The sequence below is a fragment of the Archocentrus centrarchus genome, chromosome 12 (assembly GCF_007364275.1).
Source record: "Archocentrus centrarchus isolate MPI-CPG fArcCen1 chromosome 12, fArcCen1, whole genome shotgun sequence".
Taxonomy (NCBI): domain Eukaryota; kingdom Metazoa; phylum Chordata; class Actinopteri; order Cichliformes; family Cichlidae; genus Archocentrus; species Archocentrus centrarchus.
The window spans coordinates 8,964,888-8,991,781 of NC_044357.1; the positions used below are offsets into that span (position 1 = coordinate 8,964,888).

At 39.8% G+C, this 26,894-nt stretch overlaps 2 protein-coding genes across 4 annotated transcripts; one reads left to right on the forward strand and one right to left on the reverse strand.

Moving 5' to 3' along the window:
* Nucleotides 1–250: 250 nt before the first annotated feature.
* Nucleotides 251–13,073, reverse strand: morn5 (MORN repeat containing 5). 3 transcript variants are annotated; one of them, XM_030742966.1, is made up of 5 exons: nucleotides 12,921–13,073; nucleotides 12,497–12,644; nucleotides 8,841–8,952; nucleotides 8,328–8,459; nucleotides 251–687 (listed from the first exon to the last, which is right to left on the reverse strand). In XM_030742966.1, exons 1-5 carry the CDS (start codon nucleotides 12,965–12,967, stop codon nucleotides 593–595), a joined length of 534 nt encoding a protein of 177 aa, XP_030598826.1. In that variant the 5' UTR covers nucleotides 12,968–13,073; the 3' UTR covers nucleotides 251–592. The 3 variants fall into 3 exon arrangements, with proteins under 3 accessions (XP_030598826.1, XP_030598825.1, XP_030598827.1); XM_030742965.1 differs by lacking the exon at nucleotides 251–687 and adding an exon at nucleotides 4,799–5,236; XM_030742967.1 differs by lacking the exon at nucleotides 251–687 and adding an exon at nucleotides 7,212–7,577.
* Nucleotides 13,074–13,261: 188 nt separating this feature from the next.
* On the forward strand, nucleotides 13,262–20,688 carry ndufa8 (NADH:ubiquinone oxidoreductase subunit A8). The gene is made up of 4 exons (XM_030743384.1): nucleotides 13,262–13,445; nucleotides 15,167–15,330; nucleotides 19,088–19,253; nucleotides 20,208–20,688. Exons 1-4 carry the CDS (start codon nucleotides 13,395–13,397, stop codon nucleotides 20,343–20,345), a joined length of 519 nt encoding a protein of 172 aa, XP_030599244.1. The 5' UTR covers nucleotides 13,262–13,394; the 3' UTR covers nucleotides 20,346–20,688.
* Nucleotides 20,689–26,894: the final 6,206 nt, after the last annotated feature.

Genomic DNA, 26,894 nt, shown 5'->3' on the forward strand with positions numbered 1-26,894 from the left:
CTAAAAAGAAAAAAAAGCATTTTGCATTTGTGTCACACCAGGAATCTGTGGTATTTTCAAATCATTACTTCATTGTAAACAAGCCTATTTTATCACAGGGATGGGAAATGTGTTGTTTGATAAGGTTAAAATATCAGAGTTGTTTGGGCAACATGTATTAATACTTTGTGACCAGCTGGAAACTGATTGCCTGTCCTGATTCTTCTGGGTGTTAGACGTGGATCAGAAATAATACAGTATGGCAATCAAAACAAGTAAACGGAACACTTTAATGAAACTGGATACATTCTGTGCTGTCTGTAAACTGATTGTAAATGTATTTCCCAGATTCTTTCCAGTTCTCTCTCTCTACAACACACGCAGTATTATGGAAATGAAGATGAATGCACTAAAAAGGGCTGTTGCACATCCAAGAATATATAGGCCACAGAAGCAAGGGGTGGGGGTGGGGTGCAACGAGATAATATAAAAGCAAATAAACCATGAACTTTATCATTTACTTTTCAGTTGTTAATGCAAAATGAAACGACAAAAATTCCCTATAGCCCAGTTTTGATAAATAAAATGCTAAAAGTTAACGTTGCTGCTCTCATCAGATGGTTGCAACAGATTTTTCCGGATCAGTGCCACCAGCCTCATCCGAAGCCTTCCGACAAGTCCGCACAATCCAATCATGTTCCTGGTCATCTGTTGGAAAGATCCAAATGGAAATTATTAGCATTTCTTTTTATTTTATTTTATTTTTTTGTTCATATAAAAACGAACCATTTAACCATTCTTTCTAATAAGAATACAAATAAATAAATAAATAAATAATACAAACCGCAGATTTAGGCGCAAAAGGCACACAGCAAGATACATTTTTGTTGAACTCACTTAAAACGTCTAAATCAAACGTCTAACAGCAGCATTATCGCGCCGCAGGTCGTTTTGTGCGTGAAGCTGCACCAGTCAAGTGCCATTTAAGACTGGGGTAAATCTGTCAAAGCAAGATAAGCCCGACAATTAGTAGAAAATAACTTCTCAGAGCCACTTCAGACACCGATAAATAATAACCCTCCCCACCAAAAAATGGACTCCAATCTTTATTTTTATTTTTTTTTAACCGAAACGACTGCCAGAGGAGCTGATAATAAACCAGTTTTTCGTTGTTAAAAACTGAAACGAGTAGCTAATTGCAGGGGAAGTCGGCTTTTCTCTGGAGCGCGCGCAGCTGCACGCACTTGAGCGGCTCGCGGGCCTCACCCCCAGGTTCCACGTTGCGCGGGGCTCCATTGTACACAGGAGCAGGTTTGCAGCTCTCCCACTGATTGTGTGTAATTGCCAGCCGAGGGCGTCAACACTAACAGCCTCTTCAAGTGCGAAACAGCCTCTCCCCTCATTCTCTGCCTCTCCTTTCTACCTGCTCTGATCGGGAGGTCAATTGAACGCATCGGACACGCGGACAGCTGCCGCGGCGGATCATTTTGTTAGCGGGAAAAGTAATTACCGCAGCCCACACGTAACTGAGCGGCCACGAGACTGACCTCAATTAACCACCAACCCCAAAACCTTCCTTAATGATAATTAGATTGGGGGCATTTTCATATTTGCTGCAATTCTGCTCTCTTCAGATTGTTTAGCAGCGTTTATCTCTGGATTTAAGTCACATGTAATTGGCAAATTAAGTTATCTGAGGGCACAGGTGGCTGGCGTATTTATGTCTGAGGACAGCACATTTTTGTGATTTTTAAATTTAGCAGTTTCACCAGTCACTAATTATCAGATAGGATTAGTATACTGCAGTTAAATCCGGGAGAGGAAAAAAAAAGTAATTATACAAGCAGGAAAAAACAACACACCAATAAAGTACAGAATGCAAACATTTTATTAAACAGTATTTTAATAATCTTTAATAATCTAATAATCTGCACGGACAACCGAGAGCGAGAGAGACGGAGGGAGTGTGTGGAAGCGATAATGGCACCTTGTTAAAGTCTGTTTATCTTAATCCTCAAAATACACTCAGAGAGAAAAGTGTTTCCTTCCAGCCTAATGGCAGTATGGCAGTGATTTAACACACATGCACACATATACATATATAAATATATACGCAAACAAACACATACATGCTGGCTTGACTGCGAAAGCACAAATCGGTTTTCCTGTACCACGGTGATTGCATAAGAGATGAAGGAGATTCTGCTGAATTTGATAACGAAATAAAAACAGGATATCGGTAATATTCACGGGAACTCGGTGACTCACTGAGAGGAGACCTGACCTGAGGAGACGTGATCAGCGGACTCCAATACGAGCATATTTTGTGGTTTCTAAGCAGAGGCTCTGCAGTGAAATCAAACTAAATGAACGCTTAAACAAACATTCAAACATACACGAATAAGTCATCTGTCTCCAATTTTAATGTGGTTTTGAGTCTTGATGACATATACAACAGAAACGAGTGATGGTTTTACAGTTTCTAGCTTTAAATGCATTAATCCATCTGCCACAGCTCACGGGATTAACGCACGAATCCTGTTTTATAGGAAAAGCAGCGCGAGGATATGTTGCGCTCCTCTGTGGCCCGGCTGATTTTTATCTGTCTGTGAAACACCTCGGCTGGAAGGGGGACAAAGGGAGGGGCCGTGCTTTGGTCACAGAGGTGTTTTCCTTGGCAGTGGAATATGTTCGGTGTGCAGCTCTTTCTGTACAGAGTCTCAACTGGAAGCGGTTATTCCAGAAACAGGAAAGCGCTACAAATAATATGGCAACACATGGCCCCTTCTGAAGCCGCCTGTTGCCAAGACAGAATGCAGTATTCACAACTGATTGTGTGTGTGTGTGTGTGTGTGTATGTTTGTTTGCAGTAATAACAGAACGTATTCAGGCAGTCGCTGGTGGAGATTTCACGCGCAGATGTGACCCATGCGTCCCTCATTCTTTTTAAATTACAGTTTCACCGAGCAATGCAAATGTCTCAGTACCTTCAAACTTTAGCAGCAATCTTCATCAGCAATGACTAATTAAAGTACTAATGTATGTCCCTGGAAGTCTGCTGGAAAGCAGATTAAAAATAGCCTCCTGAGCTGTTTGCATTTAAAAAATATTTAGTCTGTTGATTGTGTGATTTGGATTTAACATTTAACAGTAATCATTTCCCTGTGTTGCAGTCTGTTGGTTTTAATTAAGCTGGGCTTGTTTGTGACACAGTGAGGTGGAAACGCACAGTTGTTGTAACGATCTCATCATAATAAAAATGGAAATTTAAAAAAGAAACTTAGAGTTTTAATTATTTGTGTTCATACTATGCACATTTATCAAACTTTCTTAGCCTCCAGGTGAGCAACAGGTGAATAACCTAATGATATATTGCTGTGGGAATTGAGAAGAGGTAGTAAACCAGAAACAAAATCTCCGATAAGTGAACTGTATGTTGAGCCACTTTCAATAACTCTACAGCGCACACTTCCCTTTTTTCCTGTCCTCTGTGTATATCAGGAGGTACATTTGTATCCAAGTGACCTGTCTGGCTCCTGCTTGAGACCCTTTTCCAAACTCCCTTCCTTCAGTGTCTTCACACCAAAAACAATGACTACAGGGGGCTGTGCCAGTCATTGAAATGTCAGTTTGGATGATAATGATGATGATGTAAAACTCTACCTGTCAATAATTTTTACTGGATATATAAAATCACTAACTTTAGATACTAAATAAATGAAAATTCTTTGCTTGATTTTCATCATAAAGCCAATTTAATGGACAATTTAGGATGAATTTGCTTTTCAAGACAGTCTGCTCTTTAACACAATAGTAAACAGCAGCCAAAAACAACACACTGGCTTCATGCGTCAGTGGAGGAGGGCACTTATCGTCTGTTGGTTAAAAAGATCATTCCCTCGGCTTGCAGAGTCATTTTGGTCAATGAGTAATCAATGAGTAAATTTGATATTGATATGTAATGTGTTTTTTGGAATTAACTGAGCAGACCACTTAGTTTCAGAAAGAGGAGGTCATCCATTACTGTTGTGACTGTTTGCATTGTAAGTATCTGACACTGGCGTTTATCCAGTGTGACTCACGTTTGAGGAGTGGTTTAGGGTTTGGTGTTTGGATTGAGTACACTTGAATATGTGGAACAAACTTCCAATCATTCGATCAATGGCCAGCCTCCTCTTCCATGAGATACAGATGTTAGTGATCACTAAAGTTGAGAATGAGTGTGGACAGCCAGTGTATTTGGATGCCATAAACAGACTGTACATAAAAGGTGGCAGTGTATTAAGCTTGCATTCATGATCCCCACCAGAGTCGAAAACAAGGTGTTTTAGAGTGGGGCTGCTTGACAAGTTGCTGTGTCCTTTGGTTTCTTTGCTTCCAGTTTCAAAACATGCTCATTTCGAGGCTTCATACTGGGTGACATCACTTTGGCTACGTCCATCTTTTTTTTTTTTTTGGGCTTTATTTGATAGCTTTGTAGTGGAAAGAGACAGGAAAGCAGGAGGAGAGATGGGGGAAGACACGCAGTAAATGGCGACTAGGCTGGGACTCGAACCTGTGCCGTCTGCACCGCCGTGCAGAATACGTGGTCACCCGCTCCACCGCTGAGCCACCCTGGCACCCAGGCTGTGGCCATCTTAATACACACCATATAACTCACTCATGAATCTGCTGTAAGTATTTATTGTCCACTTCCACTACGTTCCATTATTGCTATCATTCTACATGGTCCACTAGTGTTTTTGACAAATCCCTCCATACATACAGGCAGTGATGACAAGAAATCGCTTCGACTCCAAAAATAATTTAAAACCTCTCGGGGAAAATTATCAACAGATCCTATTGTTTTTGCTGCTTGGCGCTGTTCCAAGAGGGGCTGTTTGTCCAAGTTTGCAACAGCTTCTTTGCAGAAGGTCCAATTTGACCGGTTAGTATAGTTTAGCCTGATATTACCTAGCAACAGCATGCAGTTCTAGGGGGTTAAAATAATTCTTTTTGCAGCTTTTAAAAAAACAAAACAAAAAACATAACAAAACAAAAACAAAAGCACGAGTCTTTGTCTTCACTGGCTCAATTTTCCCAACAGCTTCATGGGGATCTCCTTCCTTTTTCTTGCTGCATTGCAAACATCTCCACTGGGAGGGTGGGCCTTCCCTGTGCCCCATCATCCCTTCAGTCTTCATCCTGGGCGGAAACCACGAGGCAATAAATTCGGTCTTCACACCCACTCTGACAAATATGCCTTCACCTCCCAGGGCTGGAAAACAAATCCATACAGGATACGGGGACATTCTTCTCAAGAATTGTATACCAAGACAAAAGGGAGAGTACACACAGGCATAAAGAGTGTATGTAACAGCATTCACTGCATACAAAACACATCACTCTGCACACATGCACATGAACACTGCAGCAAAAAAAAAGGCACAAATCCATTAAACAGTTCCTGTTTGACTTCATATTTATCTAAATCAAAACAGTGAGTCTGAGTATTGTTGGAAAGTATTCGGTTCCTCTTCTTTTTCATCTCAACTTCCAAAAAACAAAAAAAAGTCCTTCTCATCCTCTCCTGCTCTTTCCCCCCCCATATCTCTTTTTCTTCATCACTCTGCAGATCAATACCAGAACTATAATGATGATGAACAACTCACAGTAAGGAAAAAAAATCGCAAACCAAATTTTTGTCTTCTTACACATGCTGATAACATCTGGTGAGGATGTGGGTCTGTTTCCTTCTGTCTCTACACATATGTAAATGAGGTCTGTGTGCCAGTGGAACTAATCTGTATTATGTTGCAAGTAGCTCATCTAAATACAAATATCCTGCCCCAAAATACATTAATACCTCAGGGAGTTTATGAGTCATATCTTAACTTGTGCCGGAAATCCTTTCTTAATACTTGCTTGCATTGTTTAAGGTGAAAAACAGTCAATTGGATTCAAATACAAAATAAAGCAGATTTGCAAATGGTTAGATAAGAAGCCAGACATTGAAGGTGGACTTTGTCTTATTTAACAATGAAAAAAATACCAGAAAAGTCCGACTTGAAGGCTTTCAGCAGTTAAAACCAGTGTTACAAGAGTTCTGCAAGAGTTTGCCAAGACACTGCACAGCACGTGTTCAGAGAACAGACTGCAAAGTCTACAGGCATGATAGCAGCTCTGAAAAAGTTAGCAAGCTTCATCCTTTTGGGATCACAAATTCCCGAATAAAGGTGCACAGTTATCTATTTGGGAGCTGAGATATTTATCTGCATCAGAGTTGTGGACCCGAAGCCACCTAAAGACAGCTTGACGTTGTCAGCCCCGGAGACATGACGCTGACTATACGTCTTACATTTCCTGGTGATGAAAATTCATGGCTGGGAGACATGACAAACAGAGGATGTCAGAATTTGGGATACCTGACAGACTGCACTGACTTCAAATCAAGACTTCCAAACTGGGCGCTCATTCAGTGGAAAAATGTGTCTTCAATTTTCCACTTTTGACAAATAACAAAAGAAAAAAAGATGAAATTGCTGCTGTAGCCTATAGAGGCATGCTTATCAGATGAAATGCAACAGTGATCTGCCATCAGATAATCCAAGGATAATCCATTAATGTCACTCCATGGGTTCACTCTTATCAAAACCTTCCCATATGGCCACACTGTATACTTTGAGAGTTATTAAAAATGATGAAAGAAAAAGGGTCCTGGAAGAGCTCTAGGAAAGCATATCCTCCACTAATGCCAATGCCATACAGTAACTCACAGTTTTAAAAGAAAGTCATTCATGAGTTCTTCCTTTGATGAGATCCACCTCTCTACCATGTCTCACTGGCCTGAAATATTTGTGTAATCTCGCTGACAGACATACAGACAGACGCACAGAAGAGAATACATAAAACTGTCTGGGCTTTGAAAGAGGAACTGAAGGTTTACTATGTTTGAAAGTAGCTTCAATAAAGCTTAATGAAGCTTGCAAAAGTTCAATCAGAAAGACTAATGCTTAAACAGTTTACATTCTCTCTCTCACCATGTCTCACATGAGTATACTGAGGGCGTTTCTCCCTCCGTTTACATCAGCGGTTCTCAAACTTCTTCTAGAGTGCCCCACTTCAAAAGCCGAAGAAATTCACCCCTCTCTGTACCCCACAATTTTTATCAATCATTAGCAACAGAAAAGAATCCAAAACAAATTTGACATGAAGCTTGTGCACTAGTATCAGAAAAGTCTTGTTTATGAAATTCAGTCAGTTTCACTTCATATTTACACAGTTGTCTGCACCCCACCTGGAGTGGCTCCCCGGTGGTTTGGAAACCACTGGTTTGAGTGATCACATATCGCCACAATCTTTGCTTCCAGTCATCTCACTGGTGTCGTCTTGTTTCGCTGTCCGCTCCTGTCAGCTGTCATTTCAGCACATTTTTAGTGCAGCCCTCCTCCCAGCCTCATGCTTTACATCAGTACCAGTGTTCATGGGCCCCTTCCAACTGAGTTCACCACATCCATCCAGATTTTCAGCATCATTCTTCACCCCTGCAGTCCAGAGTTCATCAGGGAATATTCATGCACAGCTCACTGCATCAGCAGGAGTCGCTAAAGACTCCTCACCTGTGCACACCATGCCAAAGCAATCATTCAGTTACTCTCGCCTTGCTTTTTTATTAGATTGCTTCCTGTTTGAATTCAGTGAGGCCTGTCCTCAGCCAAAAAACAGTAGTCACAAACTTACACAGAACCATCTAGTGAGTAAATACTTCCTTTCTTCTATAATCCAAATGGAGCATTGGCTTAAGCCCTCCAACGGCATAAGCTCAAACTTAGGTGCAAAATATATGTTTGCCATACACACTGAAGCATACGTGTGTTGCAAATTTGAAGCTGAGGTTAAATTAATAACATGATTACTGGAATTAATGTTGTTTCTAGTTGTGGTCAATTATAGAAACAAATGGAAATACTTTATTAGGTTACTGAATAAATATATTTTAACATAAAGCAATCCATCACTGACAGGTGCTTCACTGGACATAACATGTTGTGTATGTAATCTGAAATGGAAATTTTGTGTTTGCTCTTGACTTTAATCTTTCTAATTTACCTTGGCACAACAGGCTACGATGCCTGGATATTGCTCAATCCTCGGATGGAGCCAGTTTGGCATCAAAACAAGTGGAAAATATGCACAAAGTACAGCGGTGTAAGCACTGAGAGAGGACGATTTTGACGCAAATATGCATTTAATTCTGCTTCATGTGTGGATTTTGAGTACAAACTACAAAGTACCCACAAGTAAGTAACAAAGAATTCATATGAACGAGCACACAGTGGTGCTCAAAAGCAGGATCTTTCCTTTCTCACCTGCATTCCTCAGAAACCTGCCGGTGTAGTCCGTGACCACTCTGGTCTTGGGGTTATAGAAACCATCTCCGCAGTCGTAACATCTGTCAGGAATGGCTCGTGGAGGATGTAAATCTGTTATCTGAGATTTTCCTGTAAGAATGGATGGTTGGTTTTACTCTTTGTTATTATTATCACTGTAAACCATCATTAGCTGCAGAAGGGACTTAGAGGTAAATAAGAGCGCACACTAAGGTGAGGTCAAATCTATGCCCAATTTAATGGCTATTTGTCAGGCCGGTGATGGACACAGACGTCGGTTCATGAGGCACTATGACAGAACTGCCCGCACAGCTTTGCGAAGTAAAACAGGGACCAAAATAGAAACAGCTGTTCAGATAAAACTCAGTTTACAAATGATCTGGCGCTGAGAGGAAGCTTTCAGCCAAACAATACAGAGACTTGGCTCGTAGACTCTGTGCTCATCATTCTTTGTGTGTTTGTTTAGGAGTGGTCTAGAAAGTAAAATCCAACCTGCAGGTCTGAGTCCATTGCACCTCTCAGAGTAGAAGCGCCTGTCAGAACCACTGCAGTAGTCCCAGTCCTTCTCCTGGTACTGCAGACCGTCCGCAAAGGTAAATGTTCCCTGATGTGGAAGCACAAACACAGACCAGTCAATTATCCTCATAATTACGACAGTTCAATAAAAACACCTAGCAGTGATATCTCACAAGTAGAAGGTTGTAATATCTGCATCCTCTAAAATCCCAGTGCACCGTTAGTGAAAGACATCAAATGTGTGCTCCTCAAAGCACTATAAACTCAAGATAATGCACAGATCTCACTGCTGACAGTTATCATATGAAGTATTTCAGCAAACACTGTTGTATGTAGGGACTGGGTCTGGCTTATTCTGAATACCCCAGGCATGGTTTCTGGAAGTTGAAGCTGCGGCTTTCAAATGTCAGTTTTGAGTTCTTTAAGAACCCAAAAGAATTTAAATTTCCCTCCATTGTTTTTAGATTGTGGCAGAACTCTCAGAGATGAATATCTCAAAACCTCAGCAGATAAAGCCAAAACTATCTGCACAGATACATATCTCAAGGGGAAAGTGGAAAAATATGTCTTTTGGTATTTTGGGTGAACTTGCCCTGTTTGTTGTTTGCTTTTTTTTTTGCTCTCCATGCTCCTCTTTTCTGCTTTTTATCCCCACCTCATTCCCTCAACCGGTCACGGCAGATGGCTGCGTGGTTTTGCTGGAGGTCTCTTAGTGTTAACAGGGAGATTTTCCTCCCCACCATCACCAACTACTTGCTCACAGGGGACCATCTGATCACTGGGGTTCCCTCACTATTATCTTAACCTTACAAAATAAAGCACCTTGAGAGGATTGTGTGAACTAGTGCTGTATAAATACAGCTTAATTATTTAATATCTGTGTCAAGAGTTCACTTTGCAATTAACTAGCAATGGCATTCTGATTTGATAACTGATTTTTTTTTAAGAGGAGACCCAGATAAAATTGCAGAATTTGTGTATTTGGCTAACAATACATCATAGTGTACAGTATGCTGGATTCAGCTTAATCTTATGTGAAACTTTTTCATGGTGTATGAATTCTGAAAAATTTTGGGGCCACTTTAACAAATATTGGTCTGCAGGGTTAAGGTAGTCTTATTTTTGCTCATAGATTAGATTTACAGCAAATTAGACTGATTCATTTAAAGCCCAAATAGTAGACACCATAGACCCAGACTAACTCAAGTCTAAAAACTGATGTTACAATCAGTGAGTCCTGCTTTGAGGAGTGGCACTTGGCCATTTTTTTTTTATTAAAAACTCTTACTTTACCAAGCATTTATTGAATTTTCCTAGAGCCCAGGAAATATAAGACTGATATTGATACCAATATTTGGTGATTTAAAAATCAGATGTTGTAATATATCGTCAGATGGTTTTTGTCTTTCAGACACACAAAATTCCATAGAATTCAAATCAGCTGTGTGGTTCCAAACCCAAGTTGCAACTATGCAACATCAACACTCATAACATGGTTGAAGGGTGTTTCTCCCATTTCATTACTATTTACATTTTTATTTAAAATGTAAAGAGATGGGTACAGAAGCTTGTTTCCTTCACTGAAAAATCTCAAAACTCAAGAAAATAACTCAAAATTTTGAGTTATGGATAGCAAAAAATATGTTTTTCAGTGACAGAAACAAGCTTCTAAAGATAAGAGACACATCTGAACACAATTACCACAAGTGAGAAGACTCGGGGACAGGAATTAAAACTAACAGAAGACATGAAAGAAATCTTACCTTCAAAGTAAAACAGGAAGTAGCATTGAACGTGAAAACAGACAAGGGAACGCCAGAGGACAAACGAATGAGCACAGAAAGACGAGACAGATGGAGAGACACTGAGGGAACGTTAGCTACTACTAAAAGAAACAATGACATAAAATGAAACACAGGATGGAAAACTGTGATAATAAATAAAGAAACAAAATAAAGAAATCAAAACAGGAACCTAGAAATCTAACAAACACAGAGATCAAAACACAAAACACTTGATAAAACAATACACCCTCTACAGAAGCCCAAACGCAAGTACATTTACATCAAATTCAAAACCCCCAAACCAAAAAAAAAAACCCCAAAAAACCCTAGGACCCCAACATTTGGTCTATCTAAGCCATGGATCCTCAAATCCAGGCCTCAAGGTCCGTTGTCCTGCAGGTTTTAGTTGTGTCCCTGATCCAATACACCTGATTCAAATATAGAAATCATTAGCAGGACTCTGGAGAACTTGACCGCATACTGAGGAGCTAATTCAGCCATTTGAATCAGGTGTGTTGGATCAGGGACACATCTAAAACCTGCAGGACACCGGACCTCGAGGCCTGGATTTGAGGATCCCTGATCTAAGCCATATTCAAAGTATAACCAACACCGGGTGTGTAACCAATACATCTGCTCCACTGAATTGTCCCATTAGGACACGTTAGTGAGCTGGTATTCACCAGGGTCCAGGAACGGCAGCTTTGATTAATGCTATTAACTATATAACATGTGTACGGGTCCCAATATCTGCACTAATAAAGTTAGATTAACCTGCACAAGGGTAATAATTTGCCTCCCTCAAGTTGCAGAGACAATTTTAGTAAAAGCTTAAGTTTTTTTTACTTTCCTTCCTCCCTCTAGCTGGTGTAGGTGTGACTGGATGGGTTGTGGGGTCCTCCCAGGGGCGTGGCTGCTTGCTGGTTTCTGCTGGATCCCTGGTTGTCAACCCTGCTCCTTGTCAACCTGTATTATTTAAAGACCAGCTCATACAGTACAACCACTTTCTGATAGGGTGTTACAGCTGATTGAATGGAGATACTGTATATCAGGCTTGCTCACATTAATTTTTGTTCCTTTGACTCTCCCTGTGCTCTAGAGCCCTTCTGTATGTCAGCCAGCCACATTCCTGACATTATAACCTCTCTGGACTCCAACCTCATGCCTTAGCTCCTTGAAACCTCCCAGCCTGCTTGTTCTCCACTCCAAGCAATCTCAACTCAGCTTGAAAGAAACACTTTTGCTTCAACTCTGCAAATAAAAATACCAAACTAAGCTCCCATGATCTATGCTCTACTTTTTTTTGCATTTGCCAGGTCTTTGGTTCATGACAAAAAAGTTCATACAGTATCACAAAGGGCTAAAAACTATGCATGTTCCACCTAGATAAGCCTAAAATTGGCAGAAACAATGGTATCGCTATATCAGATATCACTTTGCATAGACTTTCTGGGTTTATTGAATTGCTTAGATTTGCTCTGAACTGAGGTTAAGTTGGAGGTATTTGGCTGGCACTTAAAGCAGGTGCTGGATTCTCTGGGCCAAGGTTTGTCATGGATAAGAGCTGCTATCATTTCAAATGAACCGCAACTGCACTGATGATAATAATTGGAGTGATTGCTATCATGGCAAAGTCCATGAAAGTTTGCATCAGAGCAGAAGAGACTAAATATCCTACAGGACACCCCACCCCCCCAAAAAGGAAAAACCCCAACAAAAAAATGACAGACCTAATTGCTACAATAATAACTGTGAATGATTTCTGTAATATCAGCTATAACCAATGTGAAACACACACAGTCAAGCATGTGGCTGCAAACATAAAGACACACACATGCAACTCTTCACCTGTTTGACTCTGCCGTTTTCCCAACTACCCTCATATTTACTTCCATTGGGAAAGTGCAGCACTCCTTTGCCGTGGAACATCCCATCTTTCGTCTCTCCCACATATCTTGTATTTGTAGGGAAGGTATACTCTCCTTCACCTTCCATCCTGAAGGAGAGGAAAACAGACAACTATTCACGCTCACATTCACAGCTACGACATGACTTTGGATTATGGGAAGCCGGAGTACCATCCCAGACACGGCGGGAACATGCAAACCCCTCACAGAAGGGTCCCCAAACTGCATTCAAACCTAGAACCTTCTTGCTGTGAAGGGGCGGTGCCAACACCGTAACATTGTAACACTTCCTGTAATATATATATATATATATATATATATATATATATATATATATATATATATACACCTTCCATTTTTCGTACCTTCCATTTTTTGTAGCTCCCTTATAACTGCTTCCAGTATACTCCATTAACACGTTGTCCTGTTTTCAAAGCGTACAAATTCGATCTGAAAACTACTGAAAAATACAGCGCAAATGCGGAGTGTACCGTTACCATGGCAATAAGGTACTGGTTTCTATTCAGCCTGAAAAAAGCGTTAGTTACAGTTTGGTAGTTTTTATTTTTATTTTTTAAGTAACTATGATATATCATAAAGTTTTAACTCAATATGAACTCTTCTTTTACACTTGAAAAAAAGTTGCTTTTTTTTTTTTTTACAGTGCGCATGCGGCTCCGGGTCGCGCTGTGAGTTGCGTCATCAGAGCGCACCCGCCAGCTGACCTTCTTTACGGCCTCGTCGCTCGCACCGGAGCCAGGCGAGGACCTTGAATGTTTTTTCTTTCCACCGGCGGTATTTGATCTTCTTGGTTCGTTTTGCTGCACAGACACACAGCCATGCCCACAAAGCTGGAAGTTCCCACCGTGCAGGAGCTGAAGGTGGACGAGGTGAGCAGCGGGTATTGTTTATCGTGAATGAGGAAGACGGGACAAGCCAGCTAAGAGGCTAGCTGAAGGACTAGCTGCTGCACGGTTCACATGAGAAGCTGTAAACTTTGGCCAGTAGCTTTACCTGCCGAGATAGTGACATTATGTAGATGAAAACTATTCATATGTGAGTCAGTATTTATAAGGCACGGGAAAGTGGCGAATATTTTGGCATCTTTATGATAGCTACTTTGACAACAATATAACAATATATAACTTATTGAGTCATAAGTTTCACGGATGTGCATTGTTTATGATGCACGTTTGCACTTCAGGTTATCCCTGTCAGCTCATGCTTCCTGTGTGTTTTAGCCGTGTTATTTCAGACGTCGAACTTGTTCTTGGAGGTCAAGTGATAGCTGTCATCAGAAGCCAGTGTCTGTCCGTCACTAATATGGGTGCTCCGAGGATATAATAAGCGATATGCAGGTACAAGGTTATTTTAAATTTGGTCGTGAAATATTAACATATTTATAGGATTACAACGAAATGCCCTAGATCAGATCAGATGCTACAGATGCTTCATAAACTCAGGTTCACCTTCTCACTGTTTAGTAGTCAAGGGAGTTATCGAAAGACCTCACAAATTATCTTTATTTTCTTTTAAATAAATCCTATAAAGACAAATGATTTTAATATTTAATTCTAAATATTGATTACAGTGTGTGAGACTAACTTGAATAAATGAAAGTGTTCATTTACTTTGTTAAAAGAACCTTTATGAAGCTCCTGGCAACGCCCCTGCACCCAGTTTAAAGAGATGATGCAGAGAAGAATGTGGTATGCACCAACATATCGACCTTGTTCACTAATATTTAATTTATTTATATTAAGTCATCACATTTTATACAGACAGGCTCAGACAGAAGTGATATGTCTGGCCTACATTAAAAAAAAAAAAGACACAATGAAAACAACAACAAAATCATTCACACATGTAACCCTCAGAATTATCATTGTATAGTATTATTTTTAAAACCAAAAGTGAGTTACACATTTTATCTTTATGTCAGCAGCAGGAATACCTCTCTATTTAATCTGTTTTTTGTTTGTTTTCTTTTTGCTTTTTGTAGACTAAAATGACAAAAAATCTCTGAAATCATATTAGCTCTCTTGCATTTTTGGGAGTGTCCTTGATTTCACCTTGAACATTATTTGCATTATTTTAAAATAAACCAAATAATTAAATTTCATAATTTGGGATCATGAGGAATATTTTTCCACATTAGTTTTGTGTTGGCTAATTGTTTAAAGAAGATTAAAAAAGTTCATAAATGCTTGTTTGTTTTCCTATCACAAAATGAGAATAAATAACAACATAACAAACAAAATTACCTACAGCCAAAATCTTTATTTCGAACATTGACCAGGCCACAATTTCCCATGTTTGTAATCAGAGATTTAAGGTAGAAACACTATTGTTTTTTTGTTTTTGTTTTTCTGTCAGTTCACATCATGATGTAATGCAGACCATTATGGGGACAGTTTTTTTTTTTTTAAATTGATAAAGGCAAGGTTGATTTACAATTTCTATTGGCCACTACTGCCATGTGACTGGATCCTGTGACTAATAACAATCATTGTGCAGTTTTGAAAACTGTTATTTAAATGATTTCTTAGTGTCTTTTAGTTATATTCCTTTTCCCATACTTATTTTCTTCCATGTGTTGTTCTCTGTGCAGATAAATGTGTCCTCTGCAGTACTGAAGGCTGCTGCCCACCATTATGGCTCCCAGTGTGACAAACCCAACAAAGAGTTCATGCTCTGCCGCTGGGAGGAGAAGGACCCCCGGAAGTGTCTAGAGGAAGGGAGAAAAGTCAATGAGTGTGCACTCAACTTCTTCAGGTAGCTGTTTGGTGCCAAATAGTTCTGGTATGAATAGACAGAATGTTGGAAACCTGACATGGACGCATTAAAAAATGAAAGCAGGAGACTATATATAAACAGCAATTGACTGATGAAGGCCTTGGATGCCTTTGATTGAATAGTGTGCCATAATGAAAGGATGAGCCTTCTCATTTCTGCAAGAATGACATTTTTCCTTTTGCCTTGGCTTGAAGTTGTCATGATTTTTGACAGAAAGGTGATACTTTGGTGATTAGGCAGAGCAATTATATTTTTAGAGCTGAGGGCTGCTGAATGTGTGTGATTCTGTGATTGTGGTCAGAGTGATTGAAAATGTGGCTCAACTTTGGAGCCAGCTGAGAGTGCAGACTTTGAGAGTCCATGTGAAACTCTGGTCAGAAGAAGTTTGTGGTCAGATATTTTTGTATTTCTTAGTGATGGGCATGTGGGTAAGAAAATGTGTTCTGAGGTTTCAAATGCTGCTGTAGGAAAGTTGTTCTTTCATAGTTTAAAGTTGTTAAGCTTGCACAGAAGATTGCTGTTGGAAAGTTTCATATTCTGTGTCTTGTCATGATAATAAGCATTTCAATCCTTTGACTTTCAGTAGAAATAGAATATTAACATAATTGAGTAAACGAGTAGTGATGCAAGAGAAGAGGCGAAAAATCTGGTGATAATCAAGTTTCCACACAGCATCTGGGATGGAGGTGAGCAACTAGATTTTACTGAAAAAGTAATGAGAAGCTGATTCTGGTCCAAACTAAGAGCAGATGTTTAAGGGGTGCCCTACATGAATTTGTGTGGTCCCTCAGTCTAATAGCTCAAAGCGATGTTGGTGAGAATTTGCAGTGTGGCTCAGGAAGGGATGTCACCAGAACTGATACTTATGTTTAGGGGTGGGTGCCTCAAAATTATGTCATGATATTTCAAGAAATTTGCAATAATTTTTTTGGATAGTGCAACAATGAAGAGTTGACAGGAAAGTAGGGAGAAAGAGTCGGGGAAGACATGACATAACTAATTTGACTGTTTTATTGTTGCTTGCAGGCAGCAGCATTTACAAGTGTATTTTCCATTTTTTTGTTTCCAGCGAGCTACTGTCACGGATGATACACTTCCTAATTTGAAATGTGAATTTATTGAATCAAGGTGTTGGCATCAGCAGGATTATAGTAGTGACAAAGCATAAGCCAAGTGTATGTACAAAAATAGCCTGGGCAGTTTTTCCTCCAGAAATTTGAAGGATAAAATAACTGCTTAGCACTTTAGTTTAACAATAACTGAAGTATCTTAACCTTGTAACTGTGCAGGAGCCTGCACAATATTGTCACATAATAAAACTGAAAAATATTTTCCATTTAAAATGTTGCATCTTGGGTTGAGCTTTTTAACGAGCTGTTTAAATCCCCGTTTTCCCATCGTGTAACTACATCAGTAATTTTCGCTCTTCCTGCCTTATGAAGCGAACAGTCTGAGTGTTCCAGCAGCGCTCGGTGGAGTAATTTGTTTACATTCGGGTTGCACATCATCAGCTGCTAGTATCTCCACCTACATAGCCTGCTTCTACTTGACGGTGTGTTTCTGCCTCAATTGGTTAAACATGGATTTTGTTTCCACCTTTGTAGCAATCATATTGTGATATATTTTTATATCGTGTAAAAAAATTTATATTGGCGTTACCTGGAGCAAAAGGCGATATGCAAACAATGGTTTTGTGCTTTTCAGACCAAGGAAGGAAATACTTCCAATTTAAAGAAAAAAGAGCGGCATCCAGAGATGTTCAAAGAATTCAAGTTGAGGAAGTTTCAATTCACAGTAACATCCAAAGTATTATCCTCTGTATGTTATCCTGAAATGCATGTTACCATTTTATTTGAGACAACTGGCACTGCTGTTGTGAAATCAGCTTTGTTCCATAGCCTAAAATGTTTGCAACCATACCATAAAATGCTAATGTTATGTAACTGCAACATTCCAGTTACATTATTGCACACTGCAATGTTAGATAAGGTTCCTAGGTATAGAAAAAAGCACTGGTATGAATATGTGTGTGATGGGCTGAATGAGGCACTTTGAGTGCTCAATTAGAGCAGATTTACCATTTAGGCTTTAGCCTCTGTAAACTATGGAAGAAACCTTTTGTGAAGGTAAATCTTGTTGCATTTTGATGGTTGGTTTGTGCTTTGTTCAGTGACAAAACACTTGTTTTATTTATTTATTTTTTATAATGAGATCAATATGAGTCTCCACAGATATTTCATCAAAATTTAAATTAATTCAAGTTTCTGGGTTGTTGCAGCAAACATGAGTTATTTTCCATTGTGTAAATGTAATTTGTGATAATCACACAGCTGTTCGCATTTTTGCATCATTTGTATCGTCCTGTTGAGTCACTGTTTATTCCTGCAAAGCTTTTTATCTATAATATTCTCTTCACTTATTGATTAACATATTGATTTTTTATTTTTTTTATTTAAAAAATCTAATCCAGATATTTGTTTCTCTGTTCTCTTAATTACTCAGCCTCTTCTCCGAATTCCCCAAAAACATGAGAATAAATCATCAGCTTGAGCTCATTAAGTGTGAGGTAGAATACACTCAAATAATTTCCCCTCTTTAGTAGAGAAAGCAGCTGGTTCAGAACATGAATAAGAAAATTACCCATGAAGCGTATTGTGTCCATAAAACTTTGTGGTCTGGCCTTTTTCACTTTTAAGTGGAGTGTCTGTGTTTACTGAAAGTTTTATTCTGAGCTTTGGTTATGTCGTGACGCCTGTGCAGTAACTGAGGTGCTTTTGTGAGAGAAAAACCTGCAATTATGATAATGAAGATAGATTTGAGAAAAGTTGTAATTGCACCAGAGGCCTGTTTTGATTCTCTGGTGTTTCTGACAACTGCCAGCCACCTTTTAGGTGCGTTCACGTAGTTCTCATTATTGAAAACCAGCCCGTAGCAATCAGATTCAATCAACAAGTGAAAAGTGAGCACACACAAGCAAAGTAACCATACGTTGATAGAAGTTCCTTAAATCATTTGTTGTCTTAAATTTGAGTGGCTCTGTTAAATAGGATGCTTGAATTATTAAACTCTTGAATTATGAAATCCTGTAATATCCGTTCTTTTGAGAATCCCACCATTTTCAGCACCTGTATCGTACAACAGGTCATCGCAACATTAAAACCACCTGCCTAATACTGTGTAGGTACCCTTCGTGCACCCAAAATGGCTCTGAGTGGTCGCTGCGTCGACACGGGATCTCTGGAGGGTGTCCTATACGTTGGCAGCAGATGCTTTGGGTCCTGTGGGATGTGGGGTGGAGCTTCTGTGGATCGGACTTGTTCTCACACATCCAGCAGTTTGCTTATTCGGATTGGGATCTGGGAAGTTTGGAGGCCAAGTCAAGGCTTTTTGTGCTTCTTAAGAAGACTAAGCCACTGACCCATGAGCAGTTTTCAGCAGTGTGGGTTTTTTCTGGCTGTGAGATGGGTGGTGCATGGGTGGTATGTGTCAAGGTACTATTCACATGAATGCCAGGGATCACTTCCCAGAAAACATTGCATTTAAACAATATGATCAGTATTATAGACTTCATCTCTCAGTGGTTTTAATGTTGTGGCTGATCGATGTACATTTTAAAGTTTATTTATCATATTATAAGAGAAAAATTTCCACTTCATGCGTTGCAGCTGCATTCTGGGCTGTTTGAATCCTGCTCTTGTGTGTTATGATGTGTGTCTGTCTGCACTGTGCCTTTTAGACAAATCAAGGGGAACTGTGCCGAGTCCTTCACGGAGTACTGGACCTGTCTGGATTATTCAAACTTGGCAGAACTCCGGCACTGCCGTAAACAGCAGCACGCTTTCGACAGCTGCGTCCTTGACAAACTGGGGTGGGAGAGACCTGACTTGGGAAATCTGTCTAAGGTGAGGCTGGTGAGGGACTAACTGTGCATTTGCAATGTGAGTACTGTAGCATGGTTGATGGGCTCTATTCATGTTGATTGTGGGGTGTGTATGATTGCATCTTATGTAGTAGTCTGATTCTGCTACAGTTCTGAGCAGGCAAATAGTGTTTTATGCAGCTTTGTATTTGTCTTTCTATAAAACTGCCATTATTAAGGGGCTTGTATAACTCTGGCAATCACTAATTTAGGTATCAGCAATCAAAACGGAGCCAAAAACTGATCCCAACAATAGATTATTAGACATTTATTTATGAAGTCTTTTAAAAGGACTCCTGCAAAAACCTGGAAGAGTGTGAATGGTTGTAATCAACTTTCTGGCTGTCTTTCACTTGTTAGGCAGAGCTTTTGTGCCCCAAATCAAAACATGTGAGCAGCAAAGAAAAGAACAAAAATCCAACCTCATAATACTGTGAAAAATGTTCCGGTTTAATGACCGTCCGGGTTGAGTTTCTGGTTACTCATATACAAAAAAAAAAGAAAATTTTGTTCATTATTTTGGAAAAGCTAAATTAGTAAAATAAGAGTGGCCCATTTTGGTTGGGAGGCAAAAGGAGAGACAAGATAGGGGAGGGAATTTTTGGGAAATAGGCGAGGGGATGTAAATCATGACATAAGGGATGAGCAGCAAAGCCGGACAAGGACACAGGAAATGTACAGACCTTCAGCTGTACACAATTTAATTTTAAAGTGGACCTGTTGGGTGCATTGAGCAAAATACATTTAACTTTCTTGTCAGAGATGAGTACAGAGCATGCGTTATGTCATTTCCTGACAAATGTTTCACATCAGAGTTTGAATTATTATGCGATTGATTTTTTTTTTTTTTTTTTTTTCTTCCTTTTTTTTTTTTTCAGTGTGTTTATACTGTGGGTGTCTGAGAACTTATGGTTTGCATGTTACTTTCTTTTCATAGGTGACCAAAGTGTCGACCTCGCGGCCTCTGCCAGAGAATCCCTACCAATCTAGGCCTCGTCCAGAGCCCAACCTCCCCACTGAGGGCAAACTGGAGCCTGCCAAACTTGGCAGCAGGTTATTCTTCTGGACCTGGTGAGGCAGCTCTGGAAAATCAGTCACCCTCCAAAGCCGTGGGCTCTGTCCAAAAACAGCTAGGCTTCTTGTGACCATTGATACATCTAAGATGGTTTAAGGGTTTGAATTTCTCTGGATGCACAAGCATTAAGGATGCTGGATTTGGACAGAGTTCATGCCTGAACAGTTTTTTTTTTTTTTTTTTTTTTGCAGCTGTACCTCAAACATTGTCCAACAGTTTGATAAAGGAACAAAGTCCATGAGTCCATACAGCTTTCTGACCACTTCTGTAAATGTAAAAAGTGAACAAAAGCAGCATACTGTTATTATTGTTGTCCAATAATAAAGAGATAAATTATCAAGAAGCTTTCAGTGTGTGTTTTTTTTTTTTTGAATGCTCAGTTAGTATTCCTAATGGGATTTAACATCTTAAATATTTCTGAATAATAGAAGCATCAGGTTATTACGGGCGGCACATCTGTGTTTTGTCAGACTGACTCAGGGTGAGGTTAAAGGTCAGGGTTCAGGGTCACTACCTGCAGCCAGAGAGAGCTGCTTCTGCTTCCTCGTTTTCTCTCAGCTCACTTCCTGCCTCTGACCTGGGCTGGAAGAAGACCAGAAGGGTAATTTTCAGAGATGCACAGTAAAGTGTGTTTATTGCTGCTGGCACACGTGTGCGCGCACGCGTGTGTTCATGACCTCAAATGGAAGGAGGTGAGAAGCCTATTCAAAGTGGCCCGCTGCTCTGTGGAACATGGAGAACTGTGCCAATGTACACACACGTGTGCTCACGTATCACTGGGACACTGTCCAGCGTCCAAGCTTATCTACAATGTGGCGAAGGGAGACCAGTTGAAAACAATTTACTGTAGTGGCTCAGAGTTTGTTTCAGCCCACATAGCAACTGTTTAAAATCTATACTGGTAACAGCAGTCATGATTTGATCCATTCCAAACATCAGACAAGTCTTTGACCCCTACCATGTGGGTGACTTCTGTGGGGAAAACGGTAACATAAAATCTGACAGCTTTCTCAGACTGAGAAGCAGAGATGTGGCCCTGGGGTTTTTGTGTATTAAAAAAATCCACTTTTTTTTTTTTTTTTTTTTAAATAAAAATAAAGTGAGTTGACAAAGGATAGGATTCTTCTGATAGTCTCTCAGAATATATATATAAGTACACATGGTACTTGTTTTTGTTTGTTCTAGATGGAGCATTGATATCCTTACTACTTCTGTGTGTTCTCAGCATTTTTCCCACCAGTTACTTTGTAATCCTGCAGAAAACAAGTTCAACAGTGCACAGTAAGAACTCATTTCCAAAAACAACCATATTTTCTTTGTGTACAGAAATGCCATATACAGTCGTGTAAAAAAAAACAAACATACCTCCCACCAAAATACTGCTGCCTTTAATGGCGTGTTTGTACAAGCAAACATTTGATCCTTGTTAAAGTGCCTATTGAAAAGGACTCTATACTTATATTAAAAAAAAACAATTCATATTATTTGGTTATTTTCAGAGTCATCCATCCATCTTCTTGCTTATTCAGCATAGTTTTCAAGGGGGCTTGAAAAAGTAAGTAACCCCCACATTTCTCACAATTTCAAATCCATAAGCTTAAAATCAAAGGTTCTAGATTAGGTGAATATGAGGCAGGCAGGTTGCAGCAGGTGGAACTTCTGACATTTACAATCTTCTGTTCTCGTTGCCACTGAAGCGCATGATGCTATTATTCCAAGAGCTAAGCATCTCTCTCCAAGGGATTCAGGAGAAAAATATTTTTTGATACCAATGAGGAGAAGCTCTCCAATCCCTCGACCCATGGTGTCCAAACGGCACATAAATTAAGAATGTAAAGGTATAAAAAAATATGGGGTGTAAACTCTATATTATTGCAGTCAAAGAAAAAGATATCAGTGTGAGACTGAATCTTCAGATCAATCAGCAATGATTTGAGTGACTACATATTTGTTCAGAAGCAGCTGCCTCAGCAATTTCAGCACAAGCACATGCCATCTGATGCATAAAGAAATCTTCAATAGCATCATGATTTTATTCAAGGGTCTGCAGAAAAGCCTTGCAGTGGTTGCTGTGAGAGTGCATGCATTAGGTGTTGCAGGAAAAGCAAAACTCGAGTTTCCCAGTAAATAATGTACTTTGGACAGATGAATCTGAGAGTTTTGTCCGCAATGACGTTAGACCAGCTCGATGCGGACCGTAGACAATTTTTCAGGAGAACCACCTCAAATCAACTATGAAGCGTGGTGGTGAAAATGTTATGTTTTGAGGTTGCTTTGTTGCCTCACTGACTCGGCAGAGTGAATTCACAGATTCAACTATGAATTGTGCATCATATCAAAGAGTGCTGTTTGAAAGCTGAAGTTGAACCAGACAGAGACCTTTCAACAGGATAATTATCCAAATCACATCAGGAAATCCACCAAGGAATGTCCCAAAAAGAAGACTTGGCAGATTACTGTGGAAAGGCCTAAGCAGAACCCAGATTGGCGTTGCAGGGAAACATGGGAGGATTTGAAATGTCCACTAAACTCACAAATGTCTTGGGGTTAAAAAAACCAAACAAACAACCCAGATGTAAGACTGATTTTTTAAAAAAACCCACCAAGTCAGTGTTGGAGACTGTGGACAATACCTGCAATATCTTTTTCAACAGAAGAATTTCATTTATATTTTTGTTAGATTTTCCTTGTGGTTGGTTTCTGATATACTACGTTTAACTGAAGGCCCTGTTTAAAGGAGGATCAAATTCTTGCTTGTCCAAATATGCCAAAAAAAAGCCAATATTTTCCATAAGATGTATTTACTTTTTCAAATGACTGTATGTGCAGACCTGACTGTGCGTGTCTCTGCGCTTCTATAGGGCGTCACTGACTTTAGTTGCAGAAATCCCCCTCACAAGGTGTGGTCTAGCACTGCGGCTTACACAGGAAACGTCTGACAGACCATCTTCTGACCTGGACGGCAGGACAAAGAGAGGAGGGAAGAAGGGATACATAAAAGGAAAGGAGGTGTAGACAGGGAAACACGAAGGAGAAACAGGAGGCGGCAAGTGATAAATTAGGGATGGAGGGGAAGAGTGAGGTGCAAAAGAGATGAGGGAAGAAAAAAGGAAAAGAAAAAACAGTTAAAGGGACACAAGAAATTAAGGGGAACATGAAGTGGGACCCAGAAAGGGCAAGGTGGAGAATGACTTGAAAACAGACAGAATGGGGGGGCTCGGAGGTTGTTCAGTGGCTGACGGTGAGGCCCCAGGGCTCGTGGCAGGCCTGTCTACATGCGACTTGCAGGAAGCAGAGGGTCATCGTTGTTTGACACAGCACTGCCACAGGAAACGGGCTCTGGCACAGGAAAGAAATACAATACAGGGCTTTCATAAAACTACAGCCCGCCTGGGAGCCCAAAGCGCTAAAATACTCAAACAACCCGGCTCTTTCAGAAGACGCGACTGTCAATATTCCCATTGTATCGTGTCAGGTTTGACACATTAGATGACTATATGAAAATGATGAGGATGTTTCCCAACAGGCCACAATAAAGGTTTTGAATTTTCAGGCACATCTATTTTCTGAAAAAAAAAAAAAACCAAAAAAAAAACCACAACAACAAAAAATTATAATGAATGTATAAAGACATATAACTCAAGAGGTATGCGAAATGTTTTCCAAAAATTGAATTTCCCTTTTCTGTAATGCATTAGCAAGTAGCAAACCTTTGCGTCAGTAACCCTCCAGTCTACTTATCTTGCTTGATACATCTGCTGCATCAGTGCTGTTAAGAGCCCCCAACATGTGGGTGCACTTCACTGGACAAACTAAAATGTAGGTGTGTTTGATTTGTTTATGTTGGTGCACCTTTCTTGCTATTTGGCCCTGTGATCTTTTAGACAGTACATGTTGTTGAGTGCTGCTTTCATGTGTCCTCTCACCCCCCCCCCATACTGCACAGGGGGCTTTGAACTAGCATGCAGGTTTCAGTATAAAACATCCACCCACTAGGTCACAAGTACCACCACTGCATTCAGCCACAACTCGGGTGGATTACTAATCTGAGAGCATCAAAGGGGTAAATTTCCCAGGAAACACGCACATACATGCACATGCAGACACTGTTATTTTTAATAACTGTGTTTTCTGAGAAGAGCTATGCAGGCAGCTTTACATGAAAAATAAGATCTTAGTAAGTAAAGCTTTGTTTCTGCAACCTTCAAGTCTTTAGGAGCCATCAAGGGAGAAAATGACAGCTGCAGAATAATTAATTTCTTTTGAGGTGCTGGGAAAGTATTCCTGAATTTTTTATTTACTGACATGTTCCAAATCATCAAACAAGTGTTAACATTACACAGGAATAACCTGAGTAAATACAAAATGCAGTTTGTGGAGAACGGCTCTCACTGTGGTGCACGGGAGTCCTAAAGCTTTAGAAATGGCTTTTCAACCCCTTCCAGTCTGATAGATGTCATGGGCATCATCTACTGGAAAAAGCAAATATTTGATCCACAGCCTCCAGATAAAAATAGCAACCTATTACAGTTCCAGCCATTTAGATTATACATAAATGATAAAAAAAGATAAAAGATCAATGTAGCTTCTGCATCTGAAAAATGAAGTGCTGAAGTTGTGCCAAGCCTATCCAAAGTTCACTTAATTGGCTAACAACTCAAAAGTCGTTATTTGTTGCAAATGCAACTCTTTTAGTATAAGAATAATAAAATCAATTGCTTTTTTCGCTGTCCCAGCTGGTGCTGTTGAGTTTTTTCTAGCGAGTTCAGCTGAGGTGACGGTCAGTGTGAGGAAGGAAGTTGGTAAAGAAATCAAAAAAAGTGTTCTCCGCATTGAAAAACATATATTTTTTAACAAGGAGATGAACACATGGAATTTGCAAGGAATGTCATATGAAAATAAAACACTCTTGAGTATTGTGAACACGGAGGCTCATCTCACCTGCCACCATCCTGAGATGTTAGCCAGTTACAGCAATGCTAAAGCTAAATCAACCAGAAAACTCATCAACACACTTCGCTTGACAAAGCTGTTTTAAAATTCAGAGCGAGCTAAGAAAATAACACAATCCAACACCTGCTTTATATGTAAGACCTGCATCCATGCAATGCTGTGGAAAACTGGGGCTTTTGTTGCACTGGAACCCAGGCATGTGACACAGTCACAGCAGTTTTTCAGGGGCGCAGCCGTACCCCGACTCTACAGACAAGAAAAGTCTGAGTGCAGCAGAAAGAGCTGCAATAACTCGCAATGTGCGGACGGACTGTGCATTCATATGTGACTATAACAGCTCATTATCTCACAGAAGAAGGCTGGAGACTGAGTACTTACTACAGTAGTTCACACATTTTTGCATTCTATTAAGTTGGACTAGACTTTAATGCAAACAGTTCAGTTTGTCAGGTTTAATGACAGTGTTGGTCAGTGTGTCTGTTTGACAATCCCATTTTACAGCAACAAAAATGACTGAAGTGAGAGGACTAAAAACTTTATTTTATTAGATACATCAGATGTAGACAAAGTTTACCACTGGGGACATAATTTGCAGTTTAAAAGAGCTGATAAAGTGCAATATTGTACATTGCAATTCTGTGAGGCAGCATGTGAAAGCCAGGCCAAAGACCAGAATTTTTTTCATCTTTTCTAAAAAAAAAAAAAAAAAAAAACCCACTCATTTCATGCATCTGTCTTTGTTTACATAAATTTTTAATGTGAAGACACCAAACTGCATCTTGTGGTTTTGTAATGATGCAAATAGATAAATATTTAATTGTAGCATGTTTATAAATGATTAAGTTTATGATAAAAACTCCACTAGGTTTACAACAAACTGTCAATCATCACAATCCACACAGCATTATCGGCACAAGCTAAAGACAAAAAAGTCACCAGCATCAGGCAGTGACTGTCCAGACTGCAGCTCTATGACACTGTGGCTGTGTTGAGCTGTGTTTTCTCCTTACAGCTGAGAGTTGTGCTGGATGAGGATTTGGGGAAAAATAATGTGTTGATTATGGCTCGGGAAGGCTGGCTTCAAAACATCAATATGGTGTAGGACCTCAAGAATGTCATAGTAGCTTCACCCATCTGTTTTACACTTTATGGGATTACATAGTTTTAGCACATTCAGCATAATGAACTTCATAAAATGTATAATTGACAGTCAAACATAAGTAAAGCCAAGTAATATTGTTCTGTGGGAAAAGTAAGGGAACACCCTTTTGTTTAGGCCAGCCCATAACTTTCCGTTTCTCCTTTATAGGTATGTGTTGATGGATTTGGAAGCCTGCATCGACTAATTATTCTGCTAAACTGTCCACTTCCAGTCCTACTTCAGCTTCTGATGGTCCCATCACATTATCTTCAAGCACTCTTTCATATGATGCAAACCTCTGCTCTTGTACTGAATTTCCTGGAACAGCCTGACAACTTGGCAGTTGAAGTCATCACTTGTAGATTTTACTTGTGGTGAAATGATTAAATTCAAGTAATCTGGAGATGTTTTACATGCATTTTAATGGAGCTTCATCCAAGACTTAGAGGCATCCA

Coding starts and splice junctions, on each gene's coding strand:
- morn5 (XM_030742965.1), bottom strand. CDS start 12,967: ATGGAGTATACTGGAAGCAGTTATAAGGGAGCTACAAAAAATGGAAG. Junction 12,645..12,920: donor GGAGCTACAAAAAATGGAAG/GTACGAAAAATG, acceptor CCTCTCCTTCAG/GATGGAAGGTGAAGGAGAGT. Junction 8,460..8,840: donor CAATGGACTCAGACCTGCAG/GTTGGATTTTAC, acceptor CCATTCTTACAG/GAAAATCTCAGATAACAGAT.
- ndufa8 (XM_030743384.1), top strand. CDS start 13,395: ATGCCCACAAAGCTGGAAGTTCCCACCGTGCAGGAGCTGAAGGTGGAC. Junction 13,446..15,166: donor AGGAGCTGAAGGTGGACGAG/GTGAGCAGCGGG, acceptor TTCTCTGTGCAG/ATAAATGTGTCCTCTGCAGT. Junction 15,331..19,087: donor TGTGCACTCAACTTCTTCAG/GTAGCTGTTTGG, acceptor TGTGCCTTTTAG/ACAAATCAAGGGGAACTGTG.